Source organism: Xenopus laevis, chromosome 3L (genome assembly GCF_017654675.1).
Source record: "Xenopus laevis strain J_2021 chromosome 3L, Xenopus_laevis_v10.1, whole genome shotgun sequence".
NCBI lineage: Eukaryota > Metazoa > Chordata > Amphibia > Anura > Pipidae > Xenopus > Xenopus laevis.
This window is the reverse complement of record NC_054375.1, coordinates 21661341-21676126: the sequence shown is the minus strand read 5'-3', so window position 1 is coordinate 21676126 and position 14786 is coordinate 21661341. Positions and strand designations below refer to the sequence as shown.

The 14786-nt window shown below is 39.3% G+C and overlaps 1 protein-coding gene across 1 annotated transcript in view; it reads right to left on the bottom strand.

Annotated features, from left to right (window-relative positions):
• Positions 1 to 7392: 7392 nt before the first annotated feature.
• slc36a1.L (solute carrier family 36 (proton/amino acid symporter), member 1 L homeolog) overlaps positions 7393 to 14786 on the bottom strand; it is a 57062-nt gene continuing 49668 nt past the window's right edge. Inside the window, 1 exon segment of the mRNA NM_001091410.1 lies at positions 7393 to 8858. Within this exon segment, the coding sequence (NP_001084879.1) occupies positions 8584 to 8858 (275 nt within the window). The 3' untranslated portion in view covers positions 7393 to 8583.

Sequence of the window (14786 nt, the reverse complement as noted above, 5' to 3'; positions counted from 1 at the left end):
CTGACAATGGCCTATGCAATATTTATTCTATGTCTAAGTCAACACCTCCTAACATGGGAGCAACTCCAAGAGAAGCACAATATTCCTCAACAGGAACTCTTAAAATATTATCAAATACGCCATTACATACATTCTCAATGGAAAGAGAAAAAATTCTCCAATCCAACAATGTTTGAGAGAATGTGCTTACAAGACATCCCTCAAAGAAGATCGATTTCAATTTTATATGACCAGTTAAACCATTTGTCACTGTTAAAGTCACTGAGATTTGTGGCACTTTGGGAAAAAGACCTACGGATCTGTATGGAGGAGGACCAATGGTCTGATATTCTTAAGGACACTGTACATTGTTAATATCGCAATCCAAGAAATATCTCAAAAAATTCTACACCAATGGTACCTAGTTCCCACCCGACTAGCAAAATGGTATCCAACAAGCTTCTCATTATGCTTCAGAAACTGTGGCCACCAGGGAAGCTTCCTACATTTCTGGTGGGAATGTCCAAAACCTGTCAGATTCTGGATCCGGATCTACACACTAATCTCAAGTGTTACAGGATTGACACTCCTGAAAAATCCAGGAGAAGCTTTAATACATAAAAGGATATCAGGTGGTACTAAATATCTCAGTAAATTGAAAACACATATCTTCTCTGCAGCAAAACAGGTCATTGCATCTTTTTGGAAATCACCAGTACTAGACTTTCAGAAGGTAAAAGTCAAACTGGACAATGTATTAGTCTTGGAAAAAATGACCAGTTTCAAAACAAACTCTCAAAAGCATTTTATTAAAATTTGGACCCCATGGATGGCCTATAGAAATGTGACCCCCGGGTGATAACTACTTCAAAAAGGGGATGACACGAAGTGTTTGATTTTATTTTTGCTATGGGCTTTTCTCTCATATGTTCCCATCAATTACCCACCTCGAGACCTACCCCACACCTAAATTCAAGGTTTACATCAATGCAATGCACGAATGACAGTAAACTCATAGGCTGTGATATTAATGGTTATTGTTTATTATTGTTGTTACATGGTTCAAGGAAATACTGAACATTATCTTTGCATTTTCATCCTGCGAGCTGGGACAACCCCAGTACTCGCAGTCTTGACACCATGTCTGTGTATATTTTGTCTTTTTTTTCTCATGAAAATAAAAAATATTATAAAAAAAAAAAATGGATTGGATTATTTGGATAAAATGGAGTCTGTGGGAGACAGCCTTTCTGTAATTCAGAACTTTCTGGATAGCGGGTTTCCGGATTTAATCCCACACCTGTAACACATTGCTTGGCCTATTTAGCTTTTTTAATCAACAACAAAAATATGAATAACTTAAATGAAAACCATGTTCATTTTGATTCTGAATTATTTTTGTGCTTCATATTCTCGTTTGAATTTGTTTCTAATTGATTTTTATGAAACTTCATAAGGAATAATCCACTTTTCTGGCTTTAAATTAAAAAAAAAATAAAGGTTTCTGCTTTAAAACCTCAAGGCAAAGAACTGGTTAGCGCTACACATGGAATCAATGTGTCTCTTAGTGCACCGATTAAATACCTACAATGTTAATTAGATTAGCACTAGGGACAGAGAGAGCTGAAATGTGTGTTTATTCATCAGAAAATCTATTTCTAAGGAGCAAAGGAATTAATAATGAATCTCATTATGACACTTTCAGATGCGAGTTCTATGCAGTTTAACCCTCTCCTGGCTGAAACTTGAAGGCTGGAAACCCACCTTTAGAACCTGCTACATTCACTGGCTGCCAGGGGTGCTTTAGTTCAGGGGGCATGGAATCCATATAAATTGTAAAGTCAACTGAAAAGATGTGAATTTTTTTACCCTTAATCTCAAAATCCAATTCTGAAGGTGAAGCCGTAAAATTAATTCAATGACATTCTTGCGCATTCGCTAACAAAGATCCTTCTATCCTTTCAAGATAGGACAAAATGCAAAAGAAGAGAATGAGATCAAGCAATTAAAATAAAAAATAAATGGTAAATTGACTCTCTTGAACACAGCTTATTAGTCTGTACTTCCCTTGCTGTATAATTATATGGAACACAAGAAAAATAAACATAATAAAACATTTTTAATGAAAATACATCCTGCCTGTTCTTTTAATTTTAAAAAGTCAGATTTCCTTTATTTTTCTTGTTTTTCTTTGACACTTACCACCTCCCTGTTATTATCTGAGTTAAAAACAAAAAGAATGGAAATTACATAAACAAACCCTTTGTAACTGGTTTGGCTTACAGAAAAGTAGAAGCCAGAAGCCAATCGATTTACGGTGCTTGCTGGAAGGACTCGAGACTGGTGCAGTTTTCTGCTGATAGGAGCACCGGCCCGGGGTGTGAAGTAAGTAAATACAATCACTTTGGGGTGCCTACATTTTGAAAACCCTAGTAAAGAGTGCCTTTCCTTCTTCTTTAACACCTGCTCAGCAGTTTTGTTAAATCATTTATCCAAAAAATGCCTGGCAATTTGTATGTTTGCAAAAACAATTTTGTTGTAAACTTTGTGAGAGGTCTGAAATCGATCAAAAAGGTCGCAAGTTATGAAAATAACATTCACAATGGCCTTGGCAAACTTTTTTTGCACTAACACACATTACATTCTCCCCATTAGTCTCACCTACAGTATAATCCAGTTAAGAAGTAGATCAGATTGATTGGGGACTGATTACAACATTCAAACTACTTGGTAATTTCCTAAGTGCCCATCCATTAATAGCGGTGGTAAGGTTACTTTATATTGCTAATTCATCGTTCCTTTGGTGGAAGGTTAACCCTGCCCTAAACACATCTCCATATTTACTAAAAATAATAAGTTCACTTCACTTTAGAGAATTTTCTGTGACAAATTTTCACCATGGAGACAAGTAGCATGGAAAAGTCAATGTTGATTGCAATTTTAAAGTGGTTGCTCTATCTTTATAATAGTTCACCAGCCTGAACTTGGCGAAATACACTTTAGTGAAAAGGGTAGTGTTCTCTGGAGGAACAGTGCAAAAGTGCTCTAATGCTGAGGTTTTTCGCTTGTTTTGTAAATAGGCGATGTCGTGGTGAATTTTGGAGAATTTTCTCTAAAAATCCACAATTCGCCCTTAAGTAAATGTGCCTCTTTGAATCTGGTCCAAGGTGCAGTCTGCACCAAAATGTCATGGGCACAAGAACTTCATAAGCTACCCCTGGTGTGGGTGGCCATATTGTGGCACTGAGAAAAGCGCCAGAGCTTTCACTTGTTATGTGCATTTATATGACTTGCATCCCACTAAACATGGGAGTTCCTGGTGTGGGCACTGGGCAGCCTAGCATTTCATTTTGGGATGGCAGGTGCCCTTTTTGAGGTATACATTTGCACCCTTAGTGTTACAGCAATTGCACCAATTAGTAAATGTGTTGCTCTAGAAATGCTGTAGCATGAATGGTAGCCATGCCATCACTACTGTTTACAAATGTGGAGCCAAAATAAATTTTAGCATCACAGGATACAGAAGTAGTGACATCCCCAGAACTTGAACTCCAGTAGGCTGAAATATAAATAACGTAGCCCGAGGGTACCATTGGGTCCTAGATGCAGCAGCCTCCCCCCCATTAGAACCAAGGGTTGAACAATCATAATGACTTGTTTACTTCTTACATTTATTTCAATAAAACATTGAATAAAGTAATTTGTGCACAAAATAAAATGGCAACACAGCAAAATACAATTACCATAACAAGAAATAAACCACAGATTTGTTTCATTTCATTCATCTCATTCATGCACCTCTCTCCACTATATAAATCTGAACAGCTACTCTTGTAGTTCACTTGTTTAAATAATAGCTCAAAAATAATCACTGGATGAGAAATGTAATGAAGCTTTAAGTGCAACATCTGCCATGAACACATAGCTCCACTGCTGGTCTGTGGGGTGGGGTGTAAATCAAATTGCTTTCATTATATACATCATGTACATCCAATGTTTCGGCCCACATTAGGGCCCACATGTGCGCCGAAACAGCTCATGTATAAGATGTATATAATAAAGTCAATTTTATTAACCACAAACTGGAGTGCGGGTCCATGAGAAGATTTTTGTATATTTTGTATATATTCAGTGGGAAGGACAAGAACTGAAATATAGGGAAAAATTAGATGGTGGGCAACCTCTTGGAAGAGGCAAGAACTGGGTGGGGTGATAGCACCAGGAGTGTGTTAACACACTGAGGGGGATGAAATTGAAGATAAAACCAGGTCTCAGTTAGGGCAAAGAGCTGAAGAAGTGAATTAGTGGATTTGTTAGTAAAAGAGAGGGTATTAAGAAGCACACAAGAGAATGGGATACATGCAGAAGGGAGAGTGGGAATTTGAATAAGGTTAGAAAAGTTGTGGTTTGAACAGAGCATAATGTGGGAGATGACAGATAGATATATGGCGGAGATTAAGAGAAATATCACCTGCAGAAAGTAACAACAGAAGAGCAGTAAGTAGTGAAACCCCAACACACAGAATACATGCCACTAACCAAAAAGCTTTAATAGATCATATACTGTATATTTTAAAAAGTCGCACACACATCTCACTCAGCAGGAAAGGTCAAAAGTTTATTCAAGCCTTTGGTTGACCAGCAGTGGCCTTGCTAAATGTCAATTGAATAAACTTTTGACCTTCACTGAGAGTAAGATCCCTGAGTGCAGATTCTGTTTAATTGATTTGATCTTAGTGTGTGCCCAGATGTTTGTAACCCTTTGTGTACCAGCCCAGGAAGGCAGAACTGGCATCAATCATCTAGCACCACTTTTTTCCTGCAGTCTCATTTCCCCCACCAACACTCTCACATAAAGTTGCCCATGATTTCCAGGGACAAATATCTGTGTCACACAATATTAATTTCCAATTGCATTTTGATTAATTGAAAGTGTCAGACAATAAAGGCAGAGTACCAGGATCGGGCTATAATTTACCGGGAGGCACTCATTTCTCATGCAGTAATATGTTAGGTATACCTACTTATGATGTAAAACATATTTGATAAGGTTTCATGGGTTTCCATTCCGCTACACTGCATATAATTTCCTGCTCTCAGATCAAAGCCATCACTTCCTTTCATTACTGACAGATGGAGGCAAGATGGTAATTTCACATACAGGCTGTTTATGGAAAACAAAGTAGTAGATTCCCTGTCAAAAACGATCATGTCCAACTAACAGATATGGAGTAATTCCATATAATGATTTTTATGCCCCTAGGTAGTGCAAATAGTTAACAATACAATAAAAATAAAACACTATATAGACCTGACACTTATGCATGCAGATAGTTTTGTCAACTGCAGGAAATCTCTTCTGCTGTGGTGTCCATAGTTTCCTTTGGTGAAATCAGAAATAGGAGCCAGTCTAAAACTGAACTAAGCTGGGGGTGTATGCCATCTGGCCCTGGCGCCTTGTTTACATTAATTTTTATTAAATCATATCCTGAGTCAGCCACTGATGTTTTGTATTATGCCTTATTGAATAAATACTTGGTTGTAGAAAGCAAAAAGTGTGAACTCTACACTCTACTTTACACTTTTTTTGGATTAATATAAATATGAATATTTAACATTGAGCCAACAGCGCATGCTATGATTTGAGCCAGGGATATCCGACTCCTCTATTGTATACACTGAAGAAAAGAACTGATTTAGCACATTTGTATCTTTCTGTATCTGTTACAAACATACTGGTATCATTGAGAGCAACACTCTCAACCCACATCTTTTTACTATTGATATACTTAAAAAACTTTTTGGGATTAGTCTTTGCCTCAGCCACAATGCACTCTTCATTTCCTATCTTTGCCTTCCGGATGGCTGTTTTACAATTTATTTACATTTATTATAGTTCTTATATTCATTAAATGCAGCTTCTGTCTAAACAGACTTGTAGTTTTGAAATGCCTTTCTCTTCTTTACTATTAACATTTTTACTTCTATATTAAGCCACATAGGGGGATTCTTAGCGATTCTACATTTTCTCCTTAAGGGAATAAATTGAGAACAGTAACTAATTAATATAATTTTAAATGACAACCATTTCTGTTCTGTGTTTTTTGATGAAGATATAATGCCCTAATCAATGTTCTGAAGGGTAGCCCTCAAGGCATTACAATTTTGAATCTTTTCTGAAATTCATGGTTTTTGTTGTCCCAGTGTATATTTGTTTTTTGCACCAGACATTAACTGATATCACATTATGGTCCCTATTACCCAGGGGTTCAATTACCTGCACACTTTCTGGGTCATTAGAAATCACTAGATCCAGTATAGAATTTTTTCTTGGCTCTTCAACAAGTCGTGCCATAAAATTGTCATGCAACAAGTTTATAAACTTGTTCCCATTAACTGTCCTGGCAGTACTGTTGTGCCAGTCAATATCCGGATAATTAAAATCCCCCTGGTCCATCCCTGGTATACCTAGTCTATACTTTGCATAGACTCTAATGTGTACATACTTTGCTGCCTATGATACAGATATCGTCAAACTAATGGTAAACTCTTCCCGGAATGTATCTAGCCCAAGGTTGGGCAGTTGTTATTGAGGTAATAGCTGTAATGACAGATCTGTGATACCCTTATAGCCATGACCTGGATCATTGGGATACCAGGAGAAATCATGATGGGCCCTGGGTTTATTCTAGTTATTTATTGGTAGGCTTCATTGGTAGGCTTCTCAAAAATGAAATCATAATCCTTCAATGCCAGATCACAACTCCTTGACAATGTAAAAAAAAAAAAATTTTTTAATGTCTCCTGAAATAAGTTTGAAATCAATAATTTAGAAAAAATACTAGGGATGCACCAAATCCACTATTTTAGGATTTTGCTGAATCCAGAATCCTTTGTGAAAGATATGGCCAAATACTGAACATGAAAATTCAAATTTTTCAAGATTTATTATACCCCAAAGCTATTAAAAATATGAATGCGAAAATGCTCATCTAACTAATCTCAAACCTGACAAGGTCATGTATAAGTCAATGGCAGATGCCCCTGAAGTTGTTTCTTGACATTGTGATCTGCGCTGGATAATCTGAAAAAGTCTGGGTTTTCGTCCAGTAATCTGAAAAGTTAAGTTTTCAATGCGAAAATTCAATAAAACAGAGTTTTTGGAGAGTTAATCATATGATACAAATTGATGCTCGATTTTGTTACGAATTGATACTCGATTTTGTCTTGACATTTTGTCACTCTTGAGAAAGATTATTGATAAGTGAGAAGGGAGTTTGGTCGGATTTTTTTTTCAGAAAAGACAAAATTAGATTCATTTGAGTTTTAGTAAATCAGCCCTTAGTGAATAGGCATATGTTTGTTAATATACAGTATAACTGTGATGATTTAAATAAACACACTGCAAACGAGTATTGTACCATTTACATTTATTTGCACATTCCAGATGTTGTAACGGGGGCCTGATTGCAAACAGGTACAGTACTGTAATTATTACATGAAGAAATACCATCACAAATTGTAAATTAATGGGCAATGCCTGTTACTTAAAGTGTAAACTTGAGTTCTATTACCGGTATAAAAATAGCCTGAGCAGCAGCTGTGTGGATTTCAGGAGAAAACAATACAAAAGCTGAACACAAAAAGCAATGGTGACAGTATTATGCCAGGGTGGGTAAAGTGAAGAATATGGTGTGGCACTATAAGCATGCATTATTCTTTTATTTGGCAGTGGTTTCAGAATGCACTAAATACCAAATATGACTTTAAAGAGCTGAAGGAAACAAAATTGCTCTTCAGAGATGATGATGTTTTGTCAGTTTACATTCCAGTCTGAATATGTAAATTTGACTCAATATTCACCCGATTTTAAAATGAATGGATTCTGTGCATTCCCATTTGGAAAAAATCAGGAAACGCAGAATACTTTTTGTTTTTTTAAAAAAAATGTATCTTTAAAAACAAACCAAGGTATTTTTTTAATGCAGAAATTCTAGAAAACAATCAAAATTGTCCTGTAAACATCTAGAAAGACTGATTACTCGTCCAGCAGTGGCATGCTTGCCATACACTCAATACAGGTATGGGACTTGTTATAGAGAATGCTTACTTGCACCATATTTTTTATAGATTTCAAGTAAAGAACACAAACATGAAACTAGTAGAAGGAATACCTGCCAACACACAGGGCAGGACAGGAGAAATTACAGTCACACACATACAAATGAACAGGACAAAAAGTCAATTGACCACTGTGCATTAAGGGAAAATGCACTTGCCATGACTAAAATAGATAATCCAGTTAAGTGAAATGCAATGATGTGCATAAGGCAAACCAATGTAAAGAAATCTAAAAGAGATTATTCCCTTAACATCTCTTTAAGCCAAAGTGGCCTAGTATGTACCGCAATATCATCTTTGCAACCATTTTGGAAGTTTGTGAAAATACATTCATCCCCTGAATACTAAGGTACGCTATGAGCAATTCTGTTTCTCTAGGAAATACTGAGAAATCTTCATGGCTACAAGTACATACTTCAGGGAAAAAAACAAGAGAACAATTGGCTTTTGGAACTCCATAAGATAACACTGCTGTCCAAAATCTCACTGCACCACAAACAGAGCCGTTTCATTCAATGCTGGTGACACTTCAGGCACTATTAGTTCCCACAGTGCTACGTATGTCCCCAACACAAATCCTAGAAAGCCCACAAGGCTGATAAAAATGTCCTTGGCGATAACCCAGCGGCTCAAGCCTTCAGTGTAATATGTCAGAATTTCCAGCAGGGGAGGAATGATAAGGGCCAGGGCACTGCTGCTAACTGATCCCACCAACGAGATGACAAGGCCCAGGTGAGGGATGAGGATAGCAAGGACACCTAATGAACAGGAACAAAAAGATAAAGGTTAAGGTTAGTGTAATTAGGAAATCACATGATCCAAACTGCTAGAAACTTTGAGATAAAGTCCATATACTGAGTCTGTTTTAAGGAATCAATTCCATAAATGCAAAGTTGGGCATAAATTATATAAACTGTTTCTAACTCAGCTTCATTTGCAGATACAGTGAATTCTCCAAACTTTGGACCAGAATTTGTTGAACTTTCAGTTCAATCTCCCCTTGTAGGTAAAACCTTTGGTCAGGGCCCTCCTTAGGAGGAAAACTTGATAGCAGAATTAAAGGGGAACTATCGCAAAAATGAAAGTTTTACAAAAGCTTCGTCATACTGAAATAAGAAGTTTTCTAAATATAAATCAATTAAAAATTATGACCTGTTTCTGAAATAATCAAGTTACCCTTCACTCTCCCCCCCCTCTTAGCATCTGACTCTCTTTATTAAGGAGATGGGAGTCTGATTCTGAATGACAGTTAGATCCAATTTATCTTTTAGGGATGGGCTTCTTTTGCCTAGAAGATGTATTAGAGCTCACTCTTTCAAAATCTGTGCGCCTCCATCCGTGCGCGCTCGGCGCTTCATAGTAGGGGGGCGGGGGTCGACGGGGGGGGTCGGAGGGGGCCCTGGACATTAGTCCCGATGGGCCCTGGGCCCCCCAGTCCGACCCTGAGTATGATGAAGCTTACATTAAATTTTCATTTTAGCGATAGTTACCTGAGTAGTAATTGCCTGTATCAAGTAAGGGCCTGGGCATAGAAACTCTGTAGGTTGTAGGGTGTAGGACCTGTACAAAAGGTGGCAGCAGGAACAAGCTGAGTAAACCCACTCAGCTCATACAGATATAGGAAAATATCATAGATTGGCATTCAAGGAAATTATTAAAATATAATATAAATATATTCTTTTAGGCATTTAAAAAAAAATAACTAAGAAAAATAAAAAAGCAAAATAGAAATAATGTAAATCAAGGGTTCATTTTGGGATCCAATCAATTCCGTAGTGTTCAATGTTAATGAATTTGAACCCTTTAAGAAGAAGGGAAATTAAAATCATCCCCCCCCCAGCAATTATAATCACTTATCTGATACAGGCTGGTGCTACTGTTAGCAGCAATAACATAACTACCCCCCACGGGGCCCAGGTGCAGGCCATCCAGCTGGGCACCCTCCAAAACCGATTTTGGTGGCTTATTCGACTTATGGGAGGGTATTGTAAGTAATGTATCAATGTTTGCAGATGATAAAACTATCCAGCCCAATTAATTGCATCCAGGATGGGGTCTCCTTGCAACAGGATCTTGACAAACTGGCAATCTGGGCAGCTAAGTGGCAAATGAGATTCAATGTTGATAAATGTAAAGTCATTCACCTGGGATGTAAAATATCCAAACCACTTATACCCTTAATGGGACTGCACTAGTCACGCAATTTCCCTCCCTGCCCCTAATTTGCATATGCAAATTAGGATTCGGTTCGGCTGGGCAGAAGGATTCCACCAAATCTGAATCCTGCGGAGGAGTGGGCGGAGTCAGGGCAGGGAGTGGTAAGGGTGGAGGTGGAAGAAGGAGGATGGGGGTCGGAGTGCGCAGGGCCCGCAGGGGGGCTCGGCATACTCTAGTTACGCCACTGCTAAAATTTTAAGATAAATATCAGGATTCTGATTCAGCTTGGAAATCAGCCATTTCTTTTTTATATAATGGGTGGAATGTGGCATCTTTCAGATAAGGTGAAGAACAAAAGAGAAAGTGACGTTAAACTGCCCATTCACACACAGAATTGTGCATGTATGGTGCAGCTGCTCCTGACTGATATCCATAAACCATAGATATCAGTCCATTAGGGTATGGGCATGCCTAAAATTCTTATGTGTTTAAGCATCATGTCATCAGATAAAGTGAAGAGGAGCCACAGCTCATTTTCACTTTCTGCTGTTCCACATTTTTTCAGGCTGTTTTGGAACAACTTAGCATATTAGTAAAATGTACATGTTATTCAGTTGGAAAGGATTTGTTAATCAGAACATGATTTTTTTCCCTAGGCCGAGGCATAGGAAAATGTCATGAAGTGTTCATAGATTTAGTAATTCAACTGAATGCCACTGCTGCTACTCTGCACACATCAAGGGTAGTGACAACCCACCAGGGATAACTGATTATCCTTGATACGTAACATGTGCTCAATGAATTGTATTCTTTGGATGACAAAGGGGATAAAAAGACTCATAAAACCTCTGAGCATTAAGGTTTCCCCTGATACAGACATCCCTAAGGGAGATTGAGACTAATCAACTGAAGTGAATTACCAAGTACCGCAAGCAGTTTGGTAAAAAGCAAGTATTTATAGATACTGGATAGATGGGATGAGCTGCAGAAGAAGTACATGCCTTTCTGGACATCTCAGAACAGAGATGTGACAAACTGAACGTGTCATGAACCTTAAAAGAACAGTTCAGTGTAAAAATAAAAACTGGGTAAATAGGATAAAAAATGTTTCTGATATAGTTAGCCAAAAATGTAATCTATAAAGGAGTGAGCGAATGTCTAACATAACCCAGCTTCCTGCTTTTCATCTCTCTAACTCTGAGTTAGTCATCGACTTTAAGGGGGGCCACCTGGGACATAACTGTTCAGTGAGTTTGCAATTGATCCTCAGAATCAGCACAGAATCAAAAGCAACCGGTTATGACCCATGTGGCCCCCCATCAAGTCACTGATTGGTTACTGCCTGGTAACCAAGAAAGCTGCAAAGCAGGAAGTAATGTTCAGTTATGGTAGACATCCAGTCACTCAAGCCTTTACAGATTACATTTTTCGCTAACTAACTATATTGAAATTTATTTTGCCCAGCCTATCTATTAACCCAGTTTTTATTTTTACAATGAACAATTCCTTGAAGTAGCTGAAGGCACAGCAAGTTTCACCACAACCAGTGGTGTAACTAAACAGGGGGGCCTGGACAGTGGGGTCTGCTTCCTCATAGATAATTAAAAAAAAACCTCCTCCCCCGCTGCTGTTTTACCTGCAGCAAAGCAGGGGGACGCAAGTCGGGTGGGAGTGGGCAGAATTAGGTGGGGGGTTCGGAGGCAGGACATGTGCGGGGCAAAGGTTGGACAGGAAGTTTTTTTTGCAGGGGGTGCACTCTAGTTACACCACTGACCACAACAAGAAATGCGTAAAACAAAAATTTGCCTGCAGTAATGCATTTCTAGGATGACATTTGTTTACTTGGCACACTACTGTAGACAACAAAATGTTCATTATATAATATTATAATATATAGTCATTATGCTTCACAAATGATCAGAAAACTGTATAAAACAGCGTAAACACTCCAACACAGCCAAGTTCCAAACTCCTCTGGAAGCATTTAATGGCAAGTATGGCTTTACTAGCCTAAAATTGATCAATATTGGACTCTGGAACAGTAAAATCATGTAAAAATGGTCTTAGGGGTGATAAAAAACAATGCACCATTTGGAAGTCAGATGAGGGTGGAGTTGGCGGATGTCAGGAAAACTGTACCTGCCTCAATGCAAAATGGTTACCGTAAAGGTTGGTAGAGGAGAAATACTGATTTTTTCCATGGTTTAGGGTAGGGCCCAAAATATGTTTCCCCCACCGTTGGTATGGATTAAAGGAGAAGTAAAAGCACTCTTTACTTGGAGGTACCAAAAGTTAGGCACACCTAAGTGATTGTATATACTAACCTCACACCCCGGGCCGGTGCTCACAACCCAGACCAGTGCAGTTTTTACCAGCGCAGAAAACTGCACTGGTCCGGGGTCCTTCCAGCAAGCACCACTAAGCGTTCGGCTTCCGGCTTCTTCTTACTCCGCAGTAGTGAAAAACAGCTGCAAATTGTCTCAGAATATCACTCTCTACATCATACCAAAAGTTAATTTAAAAGTGAACAACCCCTTTAATAAATTCCACACTCCTGTTGGAGGAATTTATTTTTTAAAATATCCCCTACAATTACATGATTATTCCAATTAGGGATGTAGCGAACTGCCGATTTGGTGTTCGCGAACGCCGTTCGCGAACACCGGCAAAAAATGCGAACGTTCGCGGACAGTTTGCGAACTTCGAACACCCGCTAAAATCGTTCGATTCGAACGATCGAAGGATTTTAATCATTCGATCGAAGGATTTTCATTCGAATCGACCGATCGAAGCCATTCGATCGAAAGCTTTTCATTGAATCGAATGCTTACAATTGTTCGAACGAATGGAAATCGTTCGATTTTAGCGGTCGAAGGAATGCAAATGGTCGAACGACTTGTATTCGAATCGAACGCGAACTCAAAATGCGAACGTTCCCAAACGTTCGCGAACATTCGGCGGACGCGAACGGTCGAAGTTCGCGCAAACTAGTTCGCAGCAGAACAGTTCGCTAAATCCCTAATTCCAATTTCTCTATGGCTTCAGTATCACAATGTTCACAAGACAGAGATGGTTTTCTTACCGTATGTACTCAAGTATAAGCCGACCCGAGTATAAGCCGAGGTACCTAATTTTACAAAACAAAACTGGGAAAACTTATTGACTCGAGTATAAGCCTAGGGTGAGAAATGCAGCAGCTTTCAATGCTTTCTTTAACTGGACTACAGCTCCCAGCATCCTCCAGCGACCATTCAATTATCAAATCATAGGGGGCACTAAGTTTGGAAGTGAAAGGTTGGGATTAAGAAGCTGTGCTGTGAGGGGAGCTGTGGACCTTTTTTGGAGGAAAGAAGATTTGAGTGGGGATTGGTGGGCAGAGGGTAAAGGCCATAATGTAGGCTCTCATACACACAAAGGCCTCTTCTCCAAAACTTAAAGTTACCCCCTGCCTCTTGTACTCACTTTGCCTGGGCTTCGTCAAGGCTCTGGTCATGATCTGTTGAAATATGTTGCCGAAATCCTGTTTCCCCATTGTCTGTTGGGGGGGTCGTGCATAGGATGAGGAGTGAGAGTTTGGGGTCCCCCATGGATGGGGAGTCCTGGAATCCCCATCCCCCTGGCCTGCATCAGCCTGCCTTGTTCATCCATCTGAGCAGCAGCTGCGAGGGATCGCTCTCCTGTTTTTGTGTGTTTCTCACTCTGTCGCCTCTGTCTCCCCTGTCCTTCATAGTTCTGGTACTCTCCTTCTCCAGCCCGAGTCCCGTCCTGCTCTATTGCTCGCTTCCACCATGCGATCTCCCAGCAGCACCAATGTGGCCAGTGCGGAGCAGTGAGGAGCGCACCTGCGATGACGTTACACGCATCGCGCCTGTGGTGACGTCACACGCAGCGCACCTGTTGTACATGTCACACGCAGCGCGCACACAGACTCCATCAGCCAGTCCAGAGTAGCTGCGCGGGAGGGGGGCATGTCCCGCGGCACCGTGACTTTACTCCTGATGTTCAACAAGGCAACGGATCGTTTTGTGTTGGGCTGCATGGATCTCCATGCCGGATCAGCTAGGTACATAGGAGAATTTTTGTGCAAGCAGGCCTGACTCGAGTATAAGCCGAGGTACACTTTTTCAGCATATTTTGAGCGCTGAAAAACTCGGCTTATACTCGAGTATATACGGTATATGGAAGATGAAGATGTTATACAGGCAAATGTCTGTGTATTTACTGGTAACATTAAAGGAGTTGTCACCTTTGAGTTAACTTTTAGTATGACGTATAGAGTGATATTTTGAGACAATTGGTTTCATTTTTCAATATTTGTGGTTTTTGAATAATTTAGCTTTTTATTCAGCTGCTAGGGTCCAAATTGCCCTACCAAACATGCATTGATTTGAATAAGATACTGCAATATAAACAGGAGAAGCATTGAATAGACGTAATAAAAGTAGCAATAACAAAACTTTTGTAGCATTACAGAGGATTTGTTTTTTAGATGGGGTCATTGACCACCATATGAAAACTAGAAAAAGTCA